The sequence below is a fragment of the Misgurnus anguillicaudatus genome, chromosome 19, assembly GCF_027580225.2.
Source record: "Misgurnus anguillicaudatus chromosome 19, ASM2758022v2, whole genome shotgun sequence".
Classification (NCBI taxonomy): Eukaryota; Metazoa; Chordata; class Actinopteri; order Cypriniformes; family Cobitidae; genus Misgurnus; species Misgurnus anguillicaudatus.
In genome coordinates this window covers 5048786-5073444 of record NC_073355.2, presented here as the reverse complement: position 1 = coordinate 5073444, position 24659 = coordinate 5048786, and the positions used below count along the sequence as shown (strand labels likewise).

Genomic DNA, 24659 nt, shown 5'->3' with positions numbered 1-24659 from the left:
ACTGAGCACGCCGCGTGCTACAGGTACTTCCGCTTTCTCAACGAATTTACCGGTATTTTGATACTGATGTGTGAATGATGTCTAACGGAACGCCACTGCGTGTGTGAACAGCACATTTTTGTATTTACTGGTAAATTCATTCTGGTAAATTCATGGTAATTTACCAGAATTACTGTGTGAAAGAGGCTAATAACTTACGTTCACTTGTACTTTACCAGAATTAACCCAGAAAAAAAAAAACATTCCAACAGATATGAAGTGATAAAATTTATTATTCATTTCCAGGAGATATAAAAGTTATGGAGAAACAATAATAAAACTACAAGAACATATTTTTATAGTTTGGTGAGTGGTGTTATCAACAGAACAGGCTGGTGTTTTGCAGCTGCATCAGATGGAGAAACATCAGCAACCTGATTCCCTAAATCTCCTCAGATCAGAGATGGTCCATCAATTCAATATACAATACTGAAATAAGGAGTCATGATTGACAACCCAAGCAGCCAATCACCTTACAGATGCTTTTAAGCAGGGGGTGGAGCCTGAAGATTCTGGATAAGACTTGGTAGAAATTTCCATGACATCATCATCATCTTCACTGTCCTCACTAGACTCCTGACCTCTGTTCTTACCATTGACACTGGCACTTTTAGATGCACTGATACTTTCATCTTCATCGATTAGCTCCACACTACTGTCTGAACCCTCTTCATCTTCCTCCTCAGATTCTTCTGCTTGTTGTTCAGCTGCCCGACCGACACCCGTATTTCTCGGTTGCTTGTCTATAATGAAGAAGTCCTGAGCACCGGTGTCCATCTCATCATTGTGCAAGCTCAAGCTAGAGAAAAACATCAGATTAACTATAACAAATGTGATATAAAACTTTAACCTTAAGGCAATACGGATTAAGGATTACTGTTTTTGGCAAACAAAGAATCTGTCAATATGGTACTGAATTAACTTCCTCAAAGACTTCACGAGTGACTCATTTTACACTTGGATTTTCAAGAAAGGAAATAATAAATACAATACATTCTTATACACAGCAATGTACTTTATGTACTCTATAACTCCAGTAAGACTTCTAACTTAGGATATTATGTCAAGTTTAGTTGAATCAGGTTTATGGCTTTAGCCACCAGTGTCAATAACATAATGATCACAATGTTTCAGCACCTTCCTCTTACCTTTCTATACCTCCTGTTATGCGCATTTTCTGCCACATGTAATCCAAAAACATTGAAGCCTGCAGGAGACGGCCAATCCTCTGCATATGTCTCTCTGCGGGCAAAGCAAGAAACAATGTTAACCCTCTGGGGTCTAAGGGGTTTTTAGGGCCCTCGGGAAGTTTTGACATGCACTGACATTTGTCCTTTTTTTAGTTGCTTAAAAACATATTAATGGTAAAAGTCTCATAACACTGCGTTCAGCACAAACTGGGCTACAATATTATATGATCAACATGTATGTACATGTTTGTATTTTTAAGAGAATTTTTATTTTTGTATTTTTAATGCGTGGTTTTTGAAAAAGCAATTTTTTAAAGTCCACAAAACTCAGTCTAAACATGAAGAGTTTTGTGCAAAACGAGATAACCACCATTTTTTTAATTGTTCAGAAATCTCGTTTTTTGGTTGTGCATTCCAATTAATTTCAATGCAACTGCAGTTGGTTTGTTTTGATTTAAACCTTCATAACTTAAAAATACAGCTAAGTAGCACCATAAAACTAAATAATAACATGATAACATAATAATAAACATGTTTTGACAAAAATGTAAAAAAATGGATTTATCTCGTTTTGCAACGAAACTCTTCACATGTTTTCCCAAGACTTTTCAAAATATGATCTAGTAGTCTGGAGTTTTTTCTTCAAAATTATGTGAAAATCATTCTGCCTACTCATTCACATAAAACAATATTTTGATAAAAATTTCGAAGACACTTTTGCTTGGGAAAGGTCATATGCGTGGAGGCGTGAAAGCTCCTGAATAATCAGTGATTGACAGCTGAGGAAATAAAAGAGTTGAATAATGAGCCACATAATGAGCCTTGTAGGAATGTTTAACAGGAATGCAACTTTATCTGTAGTAAAACCATGATAAGGTTTACTTGGGAACTTATAACAAAAATTTTCAATAGAATGTAAACACACACACACACACACAAAATTATTTATATATATATTTTTTCTATTGAAATATTTTCTATTAATTTCACAAGTATACCTTTAAAAACCATATTAATCATGGTAAAGGTACTGTTTGGCCATCGTAAAAATGAACACAGGGTTAGTGTTTGGTTGGCCAGCGAGAGGTTTACTTTTGTGCAGTAAAAAGCTCAAAAGAGAACTGCCTATCGTTGTCTGGACTCTTATTTGTGTTTTTGTAATCATTATAGTAGAAACACAACAAGGGACAAGCGTGATAAACTCTGTGTAGTTAAAGCTGCTCCATCTGAAAACATCTGATGGCGATTTAATACTAATCAAAGAACCGGCATTACTGACAAGATGCGCGTGACAAACACATGCGATTTATCGTGCAGCCCTACCAAAAAGCGTGTCAAATTTCCTGACTTGTGTGTTTGTGTATGTGCGTGCCCGTCGTGTGTACTGTTTAACGGAAGAGAAAGAAAAAACTCGCATCTGGAGATACTGACACACATACGCAAGTAAATAAGGATTTAGATGTTATGTTTGGTGCACTCGGATGAAACAACAAGGAACGGAGAGACTGGATTGTAGATTGTGTATCCATTGACTGTAGGAGGCACGAGTTATGCATATGGATGTCTCTGCTCGTTCACTTTAATGGTGAGGGGGTGGCAATCTCATCTCATTACAGATAAACAGGTAATAGGAGAAAGACGGTACCTCTCCTCCTTCTCATACAGTTTACACCGAATGACAATATCTGTTTTCGATCTCACTTACATCATTTAAAATCAGACATTCCAAGCATTATGTAAACATTTATCTTTAGTTTGTATGACAAGTATTCGTGAAGTTACAGTTTATTTTTCTGATGCATTTCTGAAAGGACTTCACAATAAAGTACACTATATAATGGATGCCAGGCCAGTAGGTGGCGATGTAACTTTGTAAAGAAACCCTACACGGCTGCAGACATATGCATTCTTCTATACAGAGATAAATACAAACAATCAAGACGTCAAAGGCATTGAGCAGATTTGTTTTGACCCTGGTGACGTAAAAGCACCATTGTTATGTAAACGAACAACCGCTTTCTAGTTTTTGCTTAAAAATGTTGTCGGAAAACGGTTCCTTAGCAAAAAGTCATAAAAAAGGTGTGTTAGCTGTCCTGAAAACTCACCTGTATATGGGATAAGGCCCTCGAGATGGGTGCGTGCCCCTTGATACTGCATAAGTTCCTCTGGACTCACGTGTGTGAGGAGAACCTGCAGGACAGTTTGGGCGTCCAGACAACTCCGTGAATTAGTGTTCCACACCGCACAGTACCGCAACACTGACTCTGAATATAGCACATAAAAAAGACAAAGTCAACACAGACCAGGGATTAAAAATTGAACCCGATGTCAACTACACCAATCCATAATGCGTATGTAGGAGGACTTAAAGCAAACCTTTCTGATCCGGCCTCAGTTTCAGGAGGGTCTTTTCTAGCTGTTGTGTGCCATTGTCCTGCTGGCGAATTTCTATAAAAGACAAGCATTTAAAAATTATAGAAGTTAGCGCACATGCTGTAGATATGTAGATCCTTGGTGCTGACTAGTCTGGGTTTCCCCATGCTGCCTTGTGCGCAAATTTATTCACGCTGCAAGTCTAGCATGGGAACTATGGACCTTTTTGCCCCTGAAATAGGGAACCAATCACAGAATGGGGAGGGGGCAGCAAGACGATGACAATATCTATGCAACACACCAAAGCAGTTTTGTTTATCCAAAACGGCAGCAGACGCGAAGTTACTTTTTAATGCAGCCTGAAACCCCACGATAAGCAGTAGCAGAGCGACGCAATCTCATTCATTTCAATGGAAACTGGGCGACTTCCGGCGACACGAGTGAACGTGACCGTTGGCGACAGAATGTAGGCGCGATTAGCGACGGAGTCGCGCGTCAAAAGTTGAGAAACGTTTAACTTTATGCAAATTAGCAGCGAGTTTCTCGAGCGACTACCAATGGGAGTGAAGTAAGTGGAGCACTGATTTGTTGTTTACAACATGGGGCAACGTCACACTACTACGCAACCAGAAGTGGGAACGCCCACAAGCGACATCAACCACCAGCGGCAGGCGATGAGCAGCGATAACATCGCTGGCTGTCTGAATGCGGCTTTAAGGGGCTTGCACATTGGACGCGCAGCTCAGGGCCGCGTTGCGTCTAGAACAACTCGGAGGTACCGTAAACCGGAAGTGCACATTAAAAAGAGCAAAATTCATTAGATAACGTCTACTTCAAAATGCAAAATATACGTTAGCAGCCAATGTTAATCATTAATGATTTGGGACAAATATGATGTTACTTAATGGACGGCGCGGACAGGCGCCATCTGTCGGTATCGGTGTGGGTACACTCATAGAAAACAATGTATTCGATTTTTTAGAACGGTGCGGAACTAGGCTGCGGGTCCGTTGTGCGACTCCCTTTAGACAGTGTTCTAAGTATTTTTGAAAGCAGGTTTATTTAAAAAAAGAGCAACTTTTGGCGTTAAAAATTGTAATATCCAAGAAGGATGTATGTATATGGCAAGACATGATAACCACAGAGTTTTATAGGACCAACCTGCTAGGCATCGTCATCGACAAAGTCCATTTAACTTATAAATGGTAAGTGGTATTTATGAATATCATATTGTCATTATGCCTGTACTCTAGTTGTCACAGTGCCACAAAGTTGTGTTGCTTTTCAATATCAATATACAGCTACCGGTTTAGTTGCATAGCTTTCAGCTGTCTGCACAAGAACCGATAAAAGTTGTTTATGTTTGAATTGATGTCGCTCTACATACGTCATCTGGTATAATTGAAACGATTGGCTATGAGCTACGTACAGACGGACATTTGATAGACATTCGTAGCGCCCAATAAACGGCTCTGGGCATTCGTAAACCATGCCTCAAATACGAGAAAATTAGCATATGGTTCCCAGACCATGTCTCATCGTCTATAAGACTGGTCTGGTGTTAGCCAGGCTAGGTGCTGAGGTGAAAGTTTTTCCAATCCCATTTCCTATTATCCCAATATTTACATGTACTCTAATGTCGCTGTCAACAGTGCAACAAAGCCTTTTGGAATTCATTCATCATGAAGATGGATTTGGTGTTCCTGACATTAATAATTCAGCCAAGGAACTACACAGGAAGTGTCATATTGAGGTTCTGCAGGTCTCCTCATAAAGAAGCATTGTTCACATAGAGGAAACTGCTTTGGTAATAAATGGCACGCTGTCATAAGCCGCCATCTGAAATTAACCCAAGTCCTTTGTTTCATAACATTCATACCACGCATAACTCATCAGCTATTTCCAATTAGTTTCTTGTCATAACAAACTGGAAAGTAATACTATAATCAGAAGGTGTGTCTCATATTTTCCAGAGGATGTTTTCATTTCCGAGTACAAAATACAATGCTGTTCAACCTGATTGGTATATTTAACAGTGTAACATTTAAAAAAGAAAGTACCTTTGATGACTCTTAGGACAGTGTGGGGCTGATCCAGAGAAATTGCAATACCCAAAGCCTTCACATACTTCTTCTCATGAAGTAGATTTGCCAATGTCTGTTGCCTGTCAAGAGATCACATAAAATCTTTAAACACTGAGCTTTACATAAAAGTTTTTTAGGTGTTTTCTTTACAGCTTTGCACTTTTAAAAATAATACACTTAAGTTTCTATGACAATCTGGACCAGGGTGGGCATTCCTGGTTTTGTAGGGCCACAGTCCTGCAAGGTTCAAGCTCCAACCCTAATCAAACACCCCTAAAAAATCGAATGCTGCTTGTGTTTGATTAGGGTCCAAGCAAGGGGCAACCTTCTGATCTCTCTCATGAAGCAAACACGAAAGTAACTTTGACTAAAAAAGGGAATCAAACCCCATAGACGCACGCGGCACGCCCATGTTAAATGCTCAACTTTACAGCATAACATAATGTGTTTACAGCCTGGTACAAAAAGTGAAATTTTGCCCTTCACGACAACTGTGAGGGTGAATTTTTTTAACTCATCCGTTAAATTACATTAAGCCTTAAAGTCTTTCTAATTAAGGGCGTGGCCATTTGGGTGATCTGTCACTGCTGTCACTATCGTCGAGTTAGGCGGGCGTGGTTTCAGCAACCAGCCACCTCAGTTTCACCCATGTCCCGCCTCTTTAACCATTTTCGGTTATCCGTGAGTGATGTTCGGGGACGCGCAGGCAAGATGGTGAAGGCAGGCTCCGCTCACTATCGGGTTCAAGAATACAAACCTATGGGTGACGTCATGGACAATACGTCAATATTTTTTACAGTATCCGCCAGGAACGCACCTGATCTGGGGTCTCATTTATAAAATGCTGTGTAGAAAACGTCCTAAATTTCATCTTATGATCATTTCTCTAAAGCGTGCACGTCTAATTCATAAAACGAATGTACGAATAGAAAACGTGCCTCACTTTCAGATGTGAGATCTATAGACCCTTTTCCTGCGCGCGCATTTTGGCAACAGAAGTGGTGTCGTTCCCCAATGGTTCTACCGTGTTAGCAACTCAGTAAGTTTATTAAAACGGTTTCCCAGCATCAAATACACTGCAAAAAATGACTTTCTTACTTAGTATTTTTGTCTTGTTTTCAGTAGAAATATCTAAAAATTCTTAAATTAAGATGTATTTTCTTAATGAGCAAATTGACCCAAGAAAACAATACCAGTCTCTAGACAAAAAAATATACAATTCAAGTGAATTCGTGCCCAAAACAAGCAAAATTATCTGCCAATGGGGTGAGAAAATTTTACTTGAATTAAGTGTTTAAGAAAATAGAAATCTTATTTCACAATTTTTTTTCTCACCCCAGTGGCAGTTAATTTTGCTTGTTTTAGGGACAATTTCACTTAAATTGTATATTATTTGTCTGAAAACTAGACTTATTTACTTAGGTCATTTTGCTCATCAAGAAAAAGCATCTTAATTTAAGAATTTTTAGATATTTCTACTGAAAACAAGACAAAAATACTAAGTAAGAAAGTCATTTTTTGCAGTGTATATATAATATACTAATATACCTATACTGTATATGTATCCGGCCACTTTATATTTGGCTATCTGCTAACGTCTTCTATCCACTTTAGTACACGGATCTGGTAGCTGTGTTGAAAAAGTTGAAAAGTCAACTTTTTAAAATAACTTTCTCTTTCTGTGTTGCTTCACTACTGATTCTTGCAATACTTCTGTTGCCAAGATGCGCACGCATACGCTGTCAAGTCATCATTGTGTACAAACAGTAAAAGGGTCTATAAATCGCAAATTGTGAAATGAAATTGTGCGCAGCTGAACAGTTGCAGATCTCCGCCTTTAAACGATGCCTAATTAATGACACTGACATATAAAAGAGCGCCTGTCAAAGTTTAAATCCTTTTCAAGCAGAATGGCTTATATTTCCAAAAACAAATATATGAAGAGTTTGGTTCCAAAACGCAATAAATCCATTTTGACAAATTTCGGTAAAAACGTGTTTTCTATACCAAGAAAGTGACAAGATGAAAACCACTGTTTTCTGTTACAAACTTTCACATAGCATCTTTAGGTTGTAAAAACATAAAAAATTCAAATCCATAACTTGATTTTCAAAGATTTATTATAAAAACTAATTCTTTTTTCCACAAAATGCAATAAATCCATAACAGTTTTTTATTTCAAAATGCTATAAATCTATTAAATCAATGTATAAATGTGCATTCATCTTTACCATTTTATATTTATTTAGTTGACTAGTGGTATACAATGATTAAAAAATAAACATTAATGGCATTAACCAAAACACTTACTTTGTTATATTAAGAACACAATGTTTTAGCATGAGAAGCTTGATGCTGTCGGGAGAACAAGCAACCGAGTGCCTCTCGCGGAAATTATTAGCTGTTGATGGCTTACGTTTCTTTCCCGTCACAGAAAACCATCGCAGGTTTGGCAATGCTATTAAAGTATTATTTTGTTTTGTTTGTTGATCAACAACAAAGTACAAAGTAGATGAGGAAAACTAGGATTCCGTGTACTCAACGCGCCGCCATGTTTGTTTACATTGCGTGACTGGTGGGCTGTAATATCAGAAATGGATTTATTGCGTTCTGTAAAAAAGGAGGAGTGGCGTTTGTCGCATTTTGGGAAAAAAGGGAGAAAAGATGACAGAATATCACGGCGGGTATTGGATTTTGTGTAAAATTAATTATTTACTTTTAACTACTGACCTGATATAATACTGATTTTGGCAGTAACTCATTTTTTTCAAAAATGGCGTTTATCGCGTTTTGGAACCAAACTCTTCATATATTATATTTCCAAGCAAAAGTGCGTACGTCTTTTAAGTTTAATTTCAACAAACCGTGATTATGGTGATCAGTGTTTGCATTCATCAGCTCATTTGCATTTTAAAGGACACCCCCAAAAACGTCAAATTTTTGCTCGCACCTACAAAAAGGGCAATTTTAACATGCTATAATAAATTATTTATATGGTATTTTGAGCTAAGACTTTAAATATGTACTCTGGGAACACCAAAGATTTATTTTACATCTTAAAAAATCTTCTGAGAAATGTCTGCTTTGAGTAATCTAGGTAACATAATAATAAATTAAAATCCAACACCACTCCTTAACAATATAAGGTACAACTCAGGACACCAGACCAAACAATGAGTTTAAAGCAGGGCTGGGCATAGATTAATCTAGATTAATCTCATACAAAATAAAAGTAATTTTTTGCATAATATATGAGTTTGTGCGGTGTGTAAATAAATATTATGTATATTTAAACACACACACACATTTATATATAATATATAAAAATATAAATAAATAAATATATATACACATGTAAATGTTTCTTAAATACATACATGAATGTGTCTGTATTTATATATACATAATAGTTACACACAGCACAAACTCAAATGTTATGCAAAAATTACTTTTATTTTGTATGAGATTAATCTAGATTAATCTATGCCTAGCTCTAGTTTAAAGAGTAACTAAACCCTAAACTAACTTTTTTTAGTTAATGATCTGTAAGAATGGAGCTTTATTAGTGCTGTTCATTGATTTGAGTAACTTTTTTTTGAGTAACACGCTGTTTTTTTTTGCATTTTTCAAATATTGACAGTGGGTGGAGTCAGGGTCTGACCAGGGGATAAGTTACTCATTAATACATGGAGTTTAAACCACATAATTTACCTTAATCCCATCATTGATCTGACTTAATTTCTTCAGTGAACACATTTCCAATTATATTAAATAATATCCCGGCTCTTCCTAGGTTTGTGTAATAGCATTGAAATTATCAGAAAAAGAAATCTATATGACTGTGGTGGGTTTGTCTTTTAAAAAGCAAATCGATATGTTGAGATAAATGATTTGTATTTTAAGCAAAATTAGCAATTGATACATTGCGTTTGAATGGAAACACCTTTAGATCAAAATGTCAGCACACAGGCTCAACGTCGTTACGCAAGACAATTATTGGTTATTGCATGTCTTATAACAACGCATATGATGTATAGTCACAAGACCTCTTACATACCAACGTGTATCCTGTGTGCCTACATATTTTATCTAGATGTTGTTACATGTAAACATTACATATTTATTTCTAAATACACTCAAAATACAAATAATTTCCCTCACTATTTATTCGCATAACAAAGTTAGGAAGAGCCATGACATTATTAATATAAATCTTAATGTGTTGTTCAGCTAAAGAAAATTAGTTAAACACATGAGTAAAATATTGGTGTATGTTTGGTGAACTGTTCCTTTAATTATCATTACACAACAGTGATGATGTTTTCCAGATAAAGGCGTGAACTGCTTTAGGTTTCAAAATTACTGTAAGGCATGCCTCAACCAAACACATGTGAGCAGACATCTGCATATTTTGACCTTTACTTCTACTGACAGTGTTTTATATGTCTTTGTAAAGTTGTTATATATATATATTTAACTGGTAAAACACAGACAATGAAGACTTACTTGAGGACTTGGTCTTCTTGTTTGGCCTGCTCTTCTGCAAGCTCCACATCAGTCACATCCTAACCATAAGAGAAAGAGTAAATCATAATCACAAACACTAAATGACAGAAAGATAATAACACTAATGGTTACCCAACACAACCTTCACTGAGAGAAGAAATCATTTTTGCTTGAGAAAAATGAAATGACCAGGCGACCTCTTTTTTCTGACACGAATGAATAACAAAATATCTGCAGCACCAGAAATTTCCTTTGGTACAATCCTGTATCAAGCCAAGTACTTACATTTCACCGCTCTTCAGCTCCCACATACAAAACAATTATGCAATTACAACCCTGTTTTACTTTCGGTTTTATTGTCTATAATTTTAACATCGATACTGATTTTCAGTTGAAAATGGCATTATCGTTTTTCGACTAAAAGAAAAAAGTTCCACTCCGCTTCTGCCATCATTGCTAAGCTGTTATCATTGCGCACACAGCGAAGTTTGATGTGACAAAATCAAAACTTAAGACATTCTTCTTTAACAAAGCATTCACATAAAATGTCCAGTAAATGTACTTATCCCGCAATAGTTAGTTTGTCCAAAACTAAGCATTCACATAACTCACCTGGGTAACATACTTATGCTGCAATAGTTAGCCTGTCTGGAACCGAGCTGATTTTAACCACTATACTGTATGGCCCCTACGCTAATAGGATTCTGTATCTCTCTCCCTGTCTCATCCTCGACCCCGAGGACAATGAGACAAACACACACCCACACCTTCGGTGTTTTTCTCCTCCTAGGAGTTTTCCCCCTGTACTAGCCAGGAGGGTTTTTCTCCTAGGGGTTTTTTCATCCCCTGGATAGTCCGCCACATTGGCTTAACTTAATACTTTACTTTACTTTATACGTTACATTATTACAGTGCTTCTCAATTATTTTCTGTCACGCCCCCCCCTAGTAAGATGTAAAAATTCCACGCCCCCCCCCCCCAACTCTCCGCCGCGACTGAAAATAGTATAATTTGTTATTAAATTACACATCTGCAAAACATTGAATCCTTATTAACATTGAGAAAACACAAAAAGAAAACACAAAAAAGAAATATCCATCAACTTACAACAAAGAATAACCTTATTAACATTGTTTTTTAGTCTGTAACAGAAAAGACTTAAAATGCATCATTTGCCAGAAATAAAAAAATCTATCCTTATTTAAAGTATAATCTTTTTTGACCATTTGATACTGAAAAATTAAATGTAATCAAGAAATAATAATAAAAACACAAGCGGCTTATCAGCGTGATTGGGGTGTAATGTCTTTAAAAATCACTTCCTGAAAAAGTATTTTCCCTGGGGTCTCGCGCGCGCCCCCTGGTGTCGCTTCGAGCCCCCCCCGGGGGTCCCGTCCCACTATTTGAGAAGCACTGCATTATTACTACGCTCGCTTTTCTATGCTTTTCCCTACATTTATTAATTTAAAGCTGCTTTGAAACAATTAACAATTGTGAAAAGCGCTATATAAATAACATACACAATGACACACAAGTTCTGCGTAAAGCACCAATCTGCCCAATAATGGGCATTGTTTCGCGCATATTTTTAAGTCAAGCCTAAGTCCTGCAACAGGTTATACAATATACAGTTGTTATTGTTGATAATAAAGTCAAGTGCAGTTTTCAGTAGCTCATGCTGGACTGACATGGTGCAGGTGTTGACGTCACTGATGCTCATTTCAAGCCCATTAATAAAAGCAGAATAACAAGTCGGTGCATTATTTTACTACAGTTTTGCCTATAAAAAGTTTTTATAGAACATGACATAATTTAGCTTACAAAGCTGTTAAATTAGATTTTTGCATAAAACTAAATAAACAATATTTATTATTGTTTTATTTTTGTCCAATTTTGGTGTATTACTTATAGAGTGCAGTTATTTTATTGGTTTGCAGTTTTAGCAACTTAAATTCTTAGTAAAACTAATGAAATTAAAAAGTCTAATAATAATACAATTTATAAAAAAAGTACCTTTGGCGAAAAAGGCCACATATAAGAAGACTTTTATTCCGCTATTAATATTTTAAATAGAAAATAGGGGAGATGTTTATTTTTAAATTGTGTATTTTGTTTGTTGTATTGTATTGTTGTTAGTTGTACATTGTTTGTTGAGCCTATTGTCTGAAGTCAATTTTCTACCCCTGTGGGGATAGACAATAAAGTGTTTTAATTGAATTGAATTTTTTAAAAGGTCATTTTTAGTTTTAGGCAAGGTGCATCCAGAATTTTCGGTTTCGGGCCAGAATCTTAATTTCGATGCGTCACTTCTTATTGATCCACAAATAAATGGGTGTAGCTAAAACGACCAAACCCATTAATTAAAAGGTGGTGTCCACATACTTTTGCTTTTGTACATTATGAAATAATTGTGTAATTTAAATGCTAAACATAACAGTGGAATTCAATTCATACTGGCACCATTAGACTAGGATGTTCATTTCAGGTAATTTTCCAGCTAGTTAAATGAATATTGACCATTAACTGATAAGATTTAATATTAAATTGTCATTGAGTAAAAATACAGTTGACTCTTGTCTGTGACCCGGTAAAAATAAAAATATTTTATTTCATTTGAACGTGCAAACAGCAGCAACAGATCAACAACAGAACCAGGATTCATACATCATAATCAAATTTTCATGAAACATTACATCAAAGAGCACGCAATCTCTTTTTCATCTACCACAGAGGCCATTTCTTACGCAGAACACACAGGACATGAAGCGCATTTTATATTATTTTTTTAACTTGGACTGCTGTGGAAAGTTCATTACAAAGCAATACGCATCATATTAATGAAGCACAAGGGTTGCAACAAATATTTTTTGTGATAATTGATTTATGATCGATTATTAGATTAATCGACTATTCATTGATTATTTTGACGACGTTTTAATGATTATTTAGCTAAGTTATACATATTCAAACTAATAAAAAAACACGCCAGCATTTAAATAGTTGTCTTAATGAACTTTAAGCAGGTCATTTTTAAGTTTTCGGATTACTGTCCAACTCAAATTACACACAAATGCTGTCTAAGCATTGTTTAAATATTCTATCCTTATACAAATTATAAACAAAAACTAAGCAACATTACAGACTAATTTTATTTTTAACACAAACAAGTATTAAGAGCTTCTTTTCTAAAACAGACTATAAGACCGAAAAGTGTTACTATAGTAATTTATTATCACTATCCTTACTCGTAAGCTTGATCAGGCTTTATTCTATGATAAACGGTAATAATATTGGTAACACTTTATAATAAGGGTCAATGAACCATAATGAAATGACCTAAATGAATTCTTACTTGATGTATGAATGTATGAATCATAAACTAATAAAGTGTCATCAATAACTACAACATTACTCAACACATGAATTCATTGTTTATTAATACATTTACTAACAACTATAAAACATGTTGTGTTGTACTTAATGATGACTCTTTATTAGTTTATGATTCATACATGCCTTAACTCATCAATAGTTTAGGGTGAAGTACAAAAAAGTTATGATTCATGGACCCTTATTATAAAGCGTAACCATTTTATTATTATTGTTAATATTACTACTATTATTATTAGTAGTATTGCATTCTCGTTTACCTAATAGAGATTACCCACTAAGTTATTTAACATAGCTCCAGCTGGGGAACACTTAAAAATCCCATATTATCAAAACTGAAATTTTGTGGCTTTTTTCACAATAACTAAGGTCTAAGGGCTATGCAAGTCCCATATAAGTTTCAAAACAGTCATTTAAAGGTCACGTTCTTCCTGTGATCCCATTTTTTAAACCCTAGTTAGTGTGTAATGTTGCTTTAATAGCATAAATAAAACCTGTAAAATGATAAAGCTCAAAGTTCACTGCCAGGCGATATATTTTCTTCAATATAATTCCTCTTTAAAAGCCTACAACGAACGACCGGTTTGGACTACAGCCCTCTATTTCCTGCTTTAATTACGTCAGTAAAACAGTTCGTTGACTAAACTCCACCCACAGGAATACGTCAGTCACCAGCTTTGGCTCAAACGGCTCTGCTAAGCTAAGCTGCTATCGAATCACAGCACACTAAACAAACTACACAATCAAAACTTGTTATGTAATTCTGAAGAAGGAACTTCATAGAACAAGGAAGACATCAGCACGTTTTGAGGACAGTGAAAACAGCGCTATACAGATAAGTCAATTGTGTGAAAAATAGCACGTTTTTTTCACGTGAAATATGAACACATGTTATATTGCCCACTATAAACACAATCAAAGCTTCAAAATCACAGACAGAACCGGAGCTTTAAGAGTCAAATGCACACAGCCTGCTTAAAGTAGCTGTGGTCTGAAACAGTTCGTTTGTACTTCCATAAAGTCGTGATGTCAGGAAAACACAGTCGCTGCCTTCAGTCTCCACCCTGAGCACCGTCCACCGCCCCACCCCATTTTTGCCAAACAAACCCCTAAGGAATATCACACCATGTGAGAAAATGCTTTTGCACGATTGCCACGCGCATCCATTGATTAGTAGTAAAGCGGATTAGTAGACAACCGGCTGCCGCTTCTGAAAGCAGGTGATGGCGATTTACTACTAATCAATGAACCGGCTTTACTGACAAGGCATGTGATTTATCATGCTAGGGCTGCAATTATGAGTTACATTATTAACTTTTATGCAACCGGCCTCAGGTTTTAAAATGTTTTCAAAAAGTTTTTGAAATGGCACTGTTATCGTTTCCGTGTAATCTACAAAAACGCAAATCTGTGACGTCATGCACGTGTGTGTTATATGTTCAGATGATGTGTGTCATCGCTAGAGCCCGACCGATTTATCCTTTTGCCGATTTTTTCGGCCGATATGAGCATGTCGCAGATATATCCGTATCGGCGTATAAGCCACAGATATGCAGCCGATATGAACGTTCCTTATAAAAAACATTAAATGCTTTTGAAAGATGTAAGTACTTGTTTGTCCAGCAGAGCGCGCTCTCTTGGTTGCTAATGGTGACCCAGGTCACTCACTGTAGTGACACCAGCCAACCCCCCTTCACTTCAGTCAGTCTCTCAGTTCAGGTGGCAGCAGTCACGCGGTTTCTTCACAACATTTTACACCTGGTATTAAGACGCGCTTTGGTCGAATGGATTGTAAGTGAGTGAGAGAGACACATTCCCGTTTAGATTTGGTGTTTTTAATCCGTCTCTTTTCTCCACTTGCAAGTTGTTTAACACGCAAGCGGGAGAAATAACGCGAGGCGGAGAACGGACGCGTTTAAACTGATGCGCAGTAGCTGCTTGTGTTGTTACTGAACATGCTCATTTCAAAGCAATTGATTTAATAAGCTTGCACAACTTTACACCCTTTCTAAATAAAAGAGAGCAGACGCTTTAGTTTGATAAAAGTTTAAAGTCCCGGCAGAACACTGTGTGTTCGTGTTATAAAAACGTTGTGCAGTACATTAAACATAAGCCTACATCAGTATGTTGTCAGTCAAGCATTGTCGTCTTAACGGTAAGTTTCTAATTAATTTGTGAAGTACATACTGTAAAGCTAATAAACAATGACTTTATAAGTTTCCATTTTTTTAAATAAGCCCAATATAACATTATTCTCGTCAAAACTGACAAGTTATATGTATTTTGTTTATTTGTGTTTTAAAGTTATTTATAATAAGTCAAGTTTACCGTTTTGTGCACTTATATCAGAATCATTTTGAATAATAAAGTTTATTGTTAACTTGTAAAACACAACTGCCTATATTACATATCCTTGTCACGTAATTTTAAGTGTCATTGCAAAAAAGTATGTATATATAGTATATTCTGTTAATGTATATAGTGTATTATATGTACAGTAGCCTACTGTAGTATAATATACTGTAGTATATGTGTACTGTACTATAATATGCACATAAAGAATATCGGCCTATATATCGTTATCGGTCTTTTTTTACTCCCCAATATCTGTATCGGCCCCGAAAAATGCATAACGGTCGGGCTCTAGTCATCGCCAACTACTGGCCTGGCGTGCATAATACAGCATTTGTTGTTGGTTTTGTGGATCTGTGTGAATGGGGATCGTTTAAACAACATTGTTGTCTGTACAAAAAAACGCAGGATGTGAACATCTGTGTAGACTGACCTTCCACAGCGTGACGGTGGAATCAGCGGATCCGGTCACCATTAGGTCATCCCTGCTGCTGCCATGTACAGCCCAAACCTTATCCTGGTGAGCGTCAAAAGTCTTCACACATTCGTTTGTTTTGATAGTCCACAACTTTACCAGTCCATCAGAACCACTAAGAAATGAAAGAAGAAATGGGTATGTAGCATTAGCTTTAAACACAGTCAAGGTCAAAAAACAAGAACCAAATCTGAAATGTTTAGTTTGAGTACCAATGACTGCATGGATCATAATCACAAAATCATCAGCATCACAGATTCATTACACATGATTTCTCTGATCATAAAATTATGTGAACAATCTTTAATGGGTATACAATTCTCAGTAAACGTACCCCGAGACTAGCTGAGTTCCTCGACTGACGAATATGATCTTCAGGACAGAAGCATCATGCCCCTCAAACGTCTGCAATGAAGAAAAATCAGCCATATAAATTTGTTCTGTTTGTACAAAATCTCAGTTCAAATTATATATGTGACAACCACAAGAGTCTTTATACAAATGAGGTGGGCTGGTAGTCGAAGTCAAACTTCACTGTACAAATTTTTATAAGAAATATCAGGGTTTCTCACAGCACTTTGCAGTTCGTGCGGCCCGCCTAAGCTGGGAAACCCTAATGCCTTAACTAGGTCGTCCAAAAAAAAAAAAAAAATTTGCTTCACACAAGGCCGTCAAGTGGATCTCGGGGAATAGCGCGGAGGCGCTTCACACCGCGAGCTGGGCACGTGGGCCACACGGCCAAATGAGAGAAAGACGTGGTCTGTCACTGTCTGGTACAGTGTATACGCTGTTTGATAGGGATGTGAAGATGCATCGCGCTGAGGACCGGAGCGCGTCCTCATAGAAAATACGCATATCTCTGTGAAGGCAAAGAGAGAAATCCAAATCTGCACGTCACACATGAGCAACGGGTTACAAAATGCTTGCACTGTGTAAAATGGTCTCTATTGCAGCTGCATCAGGAACGCTATAATGACCAGTGTTGTAGTCGAGTCACCAACTGTCGAGTCCGAGTCGAGTCTCGAGTCCCAGTGTTCGAGTCCGAGTCCAAGTCCGAGTCATCAAAGAAGAGTCCGAGTCGAGTCCAAGTCGAGTCACCATTACCAGAGTTCGAGTCCGAGTCGAGTCTCAAGTCCCCAGTGTTCGAGTCCTAGTCGAGTCTCAAGTCCTGTATTCGAGTCTGAGAGTGCCTACATGTCTCCACTTTGGGACCTTCAAAAAACTGATAAAATGTATTAAAGAGGTTCTACATTAAACAAAAATGACACCACTGTCACGATTGCAAAGGGAGTTTATTTACTGATTTGACATATACACTTTGCAACACACTTTGTAACTTTACGAAGCAATCAAAAGCATGTGTGTACTTCCATTGTTTTAACTTGTGATTGAGAACTAGCGTAGAAAATTTACAAATTGAATGTGTAATCAGGCTGCATTTTGTTTTTTGAGGAAATAAGAACAAACAACTGAGTTGGCATTGAAGTCTATTAAGAAAACATCCTGAAATGATTTTCTTAAAAAAAAAAAAAAATTTATTTTCCATAGTAGGAGTCATTTTTTGGACCCAACATCAAATAGGAAAATTCAACTGCAGTAGCCACCGTTCAACCTGAAGAGGGCAGCACTCAGACGTTTTTAAACCATATATTGTAGTATTGAAACACTTTATATCCAAATGTCAAAAAACGTACATCAAAATCAATGAACAGCACTATTAAACCATCATTCTTACAGATCAGTAACTAAAAAACTTGGATTAGGGTTTAGTTACTCTTTTTAAGTTATCAACAGACAAAAAATGCTGTAATCTGAACCAGACATACATTAACCCTAGCTTCTTCTGTTTGTTATATATGCATTAGTCAGTAATATTTTTTGAAAAAAGCTAACGTTAGGCAATGGAAAGCATTTTACTTACTTTTCTGGGTGCATCCGTGACAGGTGTCTGTTAAAGTTTGAGGTTGTCCCAGTCTTTTCCTACACACACAACATTTAGCGCTGCTCTTTCCAGCATTAGAAGCAAAATTCGCGTAGGCGAACTTCACGATCCGGGGCACGTCTTTCTGCATTTTACAAATGTGAACATTTAGCCCGCGAATCATGCATCATGCATTGCACGAGCGTAAAAGTTAGTGACGTCAGGGAGTGTGTTGTCAAGCAAAGAGAGCGAGAGGTAGCAGTGTCTGTGAAGGGAGATCGCGACCGGTCTTGGGCACGAAACAGGAAAAGTGTAACACATTATATAATTTTTTATAACATATTTAGTCAAAAACAAAGTGATGAATGCTCAAGTCCGATTGTATATATCCTCGAGTCCGAGTCCAAGTACGAGTCATCAGTCCGCGAGTCCAAGTCGAGTCACAAGTCCAGAGAATGGATTCTCGAGTCGGACTCGAGTCCAAAGAATAGTGACTCGAGTCGGACTCGAGTCCGAGTCCAGGACTCGAGTACTCCATCACTGATAATGACAAAAGTAAACAGAAAGATCGACTCATGAGATTTAGCAAGTGCCGATCGATTGGAGCATCCCTATTTGTCATGGTACTTGGCAATAATATTTGTTTGCCATTGTGACTTTTGACGTATTTTATTTAAAGGGCCAAATCACTATTGATTATTAAATTTAGCAAAAGGGCAATTTCCTAAAGGCGTAAAAGTACAGCAAAAGACAGCTGTCTGAATTCTCAAGCCAAAAATAATTTGGTTTAATTTTACTGCTATTGTATGATTTAAACATCAGTATAGTGTTTAACTCTTGGGCATGCGTGTCAGTTTTAATTGCGGTTTTTAAAGAAAAGCCCACAAACTATAGTACAAATACATCAAATGTGTCAATGAAATACACAAAATCCTCAGTGGTGCACTGCATGAGCAAAAACATAAGTAAACTGTAAGGGATAGTTCACCCAAAAAGCATAAGCTGGTGAGCTGGTTTTAGCTGGTCTCCCAGCTTGGTTTTAGCTGGTTTTGCTGGTAGTCTAGGGCCCTATAATTTCCGCGATCACGGAATCACGGACGGAATCGCGGAATTGGCTAATTAACACGGAATCTAGTATAAACGCGGAATTTTACATATTTTGAATAAAATTATGTTTTTGTGTGGGAGACGAACGTATGTCTGGGGGAAAATGCAGACCGGGGGAAGTAAATCTGGGCGACACGCCCCCTCCTGTCGTTTCAGACCTCCTCCAAAACACTGAAACCATGGCGAAGCGGCTCTCCACGACTCTGCTTTCGTCAGCGAAAAAATTAAGAAATTCGACGCTAAGCACTTAGTTCCGAGCAGGTCTCACGTGACTTTTATGTGACCGGAGAACTGTTATTTTGGAAGTTTAGTCAACACTCTGTTCACGGTGAGCGCAAAGATACATGCACTCTCTCATCCACGTCTGTCTCACTGTACCTCTCTCACGTCCGAAGTGCGAACACAAATCCTCATGTATTTCTTCAGTTTTATGCATTTTAAGCGAGCTGAGGTAAACTAACTATCCCTCACATTTAAAATATAATCATCTGCATCATGGCGCCGCTCTCTGTCTCTCTTTCGCTCGCACGTGCAAAGAGCTGCATGCTCATGCTGTCCAAAGTCAGATCACTATCCTGTGTATGTTTGTAAAGTTATATGCATTTCAAGCGATTGTGTATAAAATATGGATCGCGTTCCGCTGGATTGATGTGTTTAAGGCACTTCTGAAGGCACCACTGCTTCGACACCTTGTTGTAGCCTCCTGCAACAACACTAAAAAAAACAATGCATTGAATTGAGTTGTGCGTGCGCGCGCGCGTGTATGTGCGTGTGTAAATGCATCTTTTATAGTCATTAAGTAATCCTGTTATCCAGTTTTTCCCCCAAATCATTTACATTTTAATCATTAACATTAAAGGCACACTCTTTTAATGACTAAAATAAAAGTAAAGGGTAAAACATATAATTGCCAAAAATTAAAACGGATAAAACAGAATTTGCAAAAATTAAAACAGAGAAAACGGAATTTGGGAAAAAATAAAACGGAATTTGGGAAAAAATAAAACGGATTTTATAGGGCCCTAGTAGTCTAGCTGTGTTTTGGTCACTTTTTAAGCTGGTCTACCTGGACTTAGCTGGTCAGACCAGCTGACCCAACAGCTAGACCTGCTTTGCCAGGCTGGGAATTTTAAGGCTGGAAACTTTTCATGAGAATTAACGGAAATATATCAGGGTTCTTGCAGGTTTCAGCAAGTTAAATTTAAGACCTTTTTAAGACCTTTTAAGACCATTATTAGTCAAATTTAAGACCAACACGACACATAACTACAAGCATTCAAATGATCTCAGAAAATCTCAAATCGTTCTATATTTATTGATTCAGTTATAGAAAAATATAAAATAAACACAGTATTAAAACAGATAATCAAAATACATGAAAATACATTATACTTAACCCTATTAGACCGCGAGTGTTAGCGCCAACAATTCTACCCATAGCCCTTTAGGAAGAGACTTCTGACAATGGAAGTCCAAAAAGCTCGGCCGTCATGTGATTCATAGAGATTTCAGTTAGTTCATGGAAGCTCATAGTGAGCCATTGAAATACATTGAGTTAAAGGGAAAAGAGATGTGATTTTTCTTAATAAATAGTTAAGAAATGCATTGATTTACAATATTTATATAATCACACTAATATGTGTAAGTAGTATTTTTATAAAATTCTATCAACAATGTTTTTTGACAAATAAAATCCACTAATATGAGATCAGTTAGAGATCAGAGTCAAAAACACTCCATCCATACGTTTTATGCATAAATATGCACTATATACCGCCATCACGTTTAATAGCCTCTCTAATTACACAATAACAGATGAATTTGTATTAAGAAAATGAAATTTACCATTAAAAGGCTGTTTGTGGTTTGTTATGTGTTGCTAACGTTATCCACGAAGACCGTTTCTCAATCCGAAGGTTGCAGCCTCTGAAGGGTCGCATTTCTATCCTGCATACGTCAAAGACTGTCTTATTTTCAGAATATAATTTACTTTAAAATATTGATTCTTCTTCTTCTTAGTTAATCGTAATTGTTGAAATATGCTTATGACTTGCGAATGTAATGCTCAGTTAACGTAAATAAACTAGGCTTTATGACGTATGCAGTAGGCTGCCTATGCGACCTCTGGAGGCTGCAGCCTTTTGGATTGAGAAACGGCCTAAAGGGCTCTGATTCGACCGCTATTCATTTAACCGTAACTCCTGTAGCATTTGCGCTATCAAAAAAGTTTGTATTGTTTCTAAAAGAAGACAATTGCGCTTTTTGGAAATATATGGTTTATTACGGTACTTTCTTGCTTTCCGTCTGCCAATCGTCAGATCACAACACCTGAAATATAGCTTATGGCAAGATCTGCGTGGATTACGACAAAGTGCGGAAGGTTCTTTTTACAGACCCACCATCATCCACTTTCTGCCTACGCCACTGATTAAGTTAGTTCTTCAGCGTTTTAAATTACTATTTTGTTTTCTGCGGACAAAGCTTTTCGGGAATAAACGGAGGTAAGAAATTTAAGACTTGGGTAAATTAAATTTAAGACCTAGGATAAAAATCTGGGTGGTTTTAAGACTTTTTAAGGCCTTAAATTTAACATTCTGAATTTTAGACATTTTAAGACTTTTTAAGACCCCGCGGGAACCCTGTATATGGAAATTAATGAGAATATATGGGAATTAACTGCCTACAACAGCGAATTTAAATGTATTTAAAAAAATCTTGCATATTAGAATGATTTCTGAAGGATTTTTGATCAAATAAATCCAGGCTTGATGAGCGCCAAGCATCAGTTTTCTTGAAAATTTGTATTACCTTGCATGCATGTCTGTTTATGACCAAACAAAATGTTTATTTATGTTTGCATATGATATAGCTTATATACATTTCCAAATAGTTCCCATAAATTCCATTTAAGTTTCCGATTAGGAATATTTCAAAAATATTTCTCAGCTTAAGTTCCCATGGAAATTTCCTGGAAGCGTTCCATCCCTTTGACACCCTATGAGTAAATTATAAGAGAATGTACATTTTTGGGTGAACTATCCCTTTAAGGATGAAATAAAGAGGATGGAAAATCATAAAACTAAAGTAAAGAATGCTTTGTTGGTAACTGTAACATTGTTAATTTTGCTTGCACCAAAATAGTAAACCTTCACTAAACAATGTGATTAATGTAAGATGTTTATTTTACCTTGAGGCAACTGAAGTCATGAATACCCCAGAGTTTAATGGAGCCGTCCGCTGAGGCCGTGGCCACAACCTGATCCACAGGAGAGAACTGAACACACCAGATACCCCGACTGTGACCCCTAAAAACACCTAACAGACTCATATCAGCCAAAGACCACAACTTAGCCGTGCGGTCTTGAGAGCCGGACACCAGCAGTTTGTCATTGGGAGAGATGGCCACGCTGTTCACATCCTTTAGGAAAAAGACAGGACAATAAAGACAGATAATGAATCACAAAATAAGCAGTGTTGGAAAATAACCAACTTAAAAATAGTAACGCTACTAACTTTACAACATTTTTTATTAGTGTATCAGAAGCGGAGCAGTTTCTCATGCAAACATGGTTATACTGCTGAGATAATAAATAAATGCTTATAAATTAAATCAATACATAAAATATTTTAAATGGCATCACTTAAAATGTTCACTCTGTCTCATATTTATATTTACACATTTTGCAGATGCTTTTATCTATTCAAGCTTTCCATTTGTGATCCTGTGTACCCAGGTTTATGCCTTATAATCTGATTACAATCATTTACACAGCCTAACATAAAGATATCAAGGTTGTATATTTAAAGAATTTTCTTTACATTATGTCAAATCATTTTATGTAGAAAACACTAAATCACAGTAAATTGAAAACTATTTTAGCTGTCCACAACATAGGGAGGTTGGTTTGTGAAATTTACCTTATTACTTTATTTATATTTTAAAAAGTGGACGTACTTTGTGAAAAAAAGAGCTGTTAATTTAATAATTTAATGTTGGACACAGTGAGAAAAACGACATAACAGCACAATAAATCGCAACAGCACAATCGCACTGTGAAGGCAAAGAGCATAGACATTAAAGAAATAACTAGACCGCGCGTTGGCTGCTTCATCGTGTGTCTATGGCACCGCCATATTAGTGGTGGCAACTTCTCTGTTAATCTCATAGCAACATGAGGTAAAAATGGCTTTGTTGTATGCAGCTTGGGGATGTACAAACCGTCACACATCTCAAAACAAGTCTCGAGGAATTGCCTTTCACAAGTAACACTGAACAGTTGTTTCTGGTTGTGTTAGAACATTATATCATTATTTTGATTGAATACTCAAATTAGAATAGCTCTAATTCCAGATACACACATTTGTAACATAAACATGATGATCAGGACATGTGGCTTTGCATGGTTAAACGATATACAGTGAGGGAAATAAGCATTTGAACACCCTGCTATTTTGCTAAATCATGGAGGGGTCTGAAATTGTCATTGTATGTGCATGTCCACCTTGAGAGACATAATCTAAAAAAAATCCAGAAATCACAATGTATGATGTGTTTTTACTATTTCTTTGTACGATACAGCTGCAAATAAGTATTTGAACACCTGTCTATCAGCTAGAATTCTGACCCTCAAAAACCTGTTAGTCTGCCTTTAAAATGTCCACCTCCACTCCATGTATTATCCTAAATTAGATGTACCTGTTTGAGGTCTTTAGTTGCATAAAGACACCTGACAACCCCATACAATCAGTAAGAATCAAACTACTAACATGGCCAAGACCAAAGAGCTGTCCAAAGACACTAGAGACATAATTGTACACCTCCACAACGCTGGAAAGGGTGCTTGGACTGGGGCTCCATCCAAGATCTCACCTCGTGGGGTCTCAATGATCCTAATAAAGGTGAGAAATCAGCTCAAAACTACACGGGAGGAGCTGGTCAATGACCTGAAAAGAGCTGGAACCACCATTTCCAAGGTAACTGTTGGTAATACACTAAGACGTCATGGTTTGAAATCATGTATGGCACGGAAGGTTCCCCTGCTTAAACCAGCACATGTCCAGGCCCGTCTTAAGTTTGCCAATGACCATTTGGATGATCCAGAGGTGTCATGGGAGAAAGTCATGTGGTCAGATGAGACCAAAATATAACTTTTTGGTCATAATTCCACTAAACGTGTTTGGAGGAAGAAGAATGATGAGTACCATCGCAAGAACACCATCCC

At 36.9% G+C, this 24659-nt stretch overlaps 1 protein-coding gene across 1 annotated transcript in view; it reads right to left on the bottom strand.

Moving 5' to 3' along the window:
* Positions 1-254: 254 nt before the first annotated feature.
* Positions 255-24659, bottom strand: part of tbl3 (transducin beta like 3) — a 39541-nt gene continuing 15136 nt past the window's right edge. The window contains exons 15-23 of the mRNA XM_055184287.2: positions 22625-22855; positions 16744-16814; positions 16368-16524; positions 10193-10251; positions 5663-5766; positions 3606-3677; positions 3335-3493; positions 1188-1281; positions 255-838 (exon numbers count right to left, since the gene is read on the bottom strand). Of these exons, the coding sequence (XP_055040262.2) occupies positions 508-838; positions 1188-1281; positions 3335-3493; positions 3606-3677; positions 5663-5766; positions 10193-10251; positions 16368-16524; positions 16744-16814; positions 22625-22855 (1278 nt within the window). The 3' untranslated portion in view covers positions 255-507. The remainder of the gene's footprint in view (positions 839-1187; positions 1282-3334; positions 3494-3605; positions 3678-5662; positions 5767-10192; positions 10252-16367; positions 16525-16743; positions 16815-22624; positions 22856-24659) is intronic.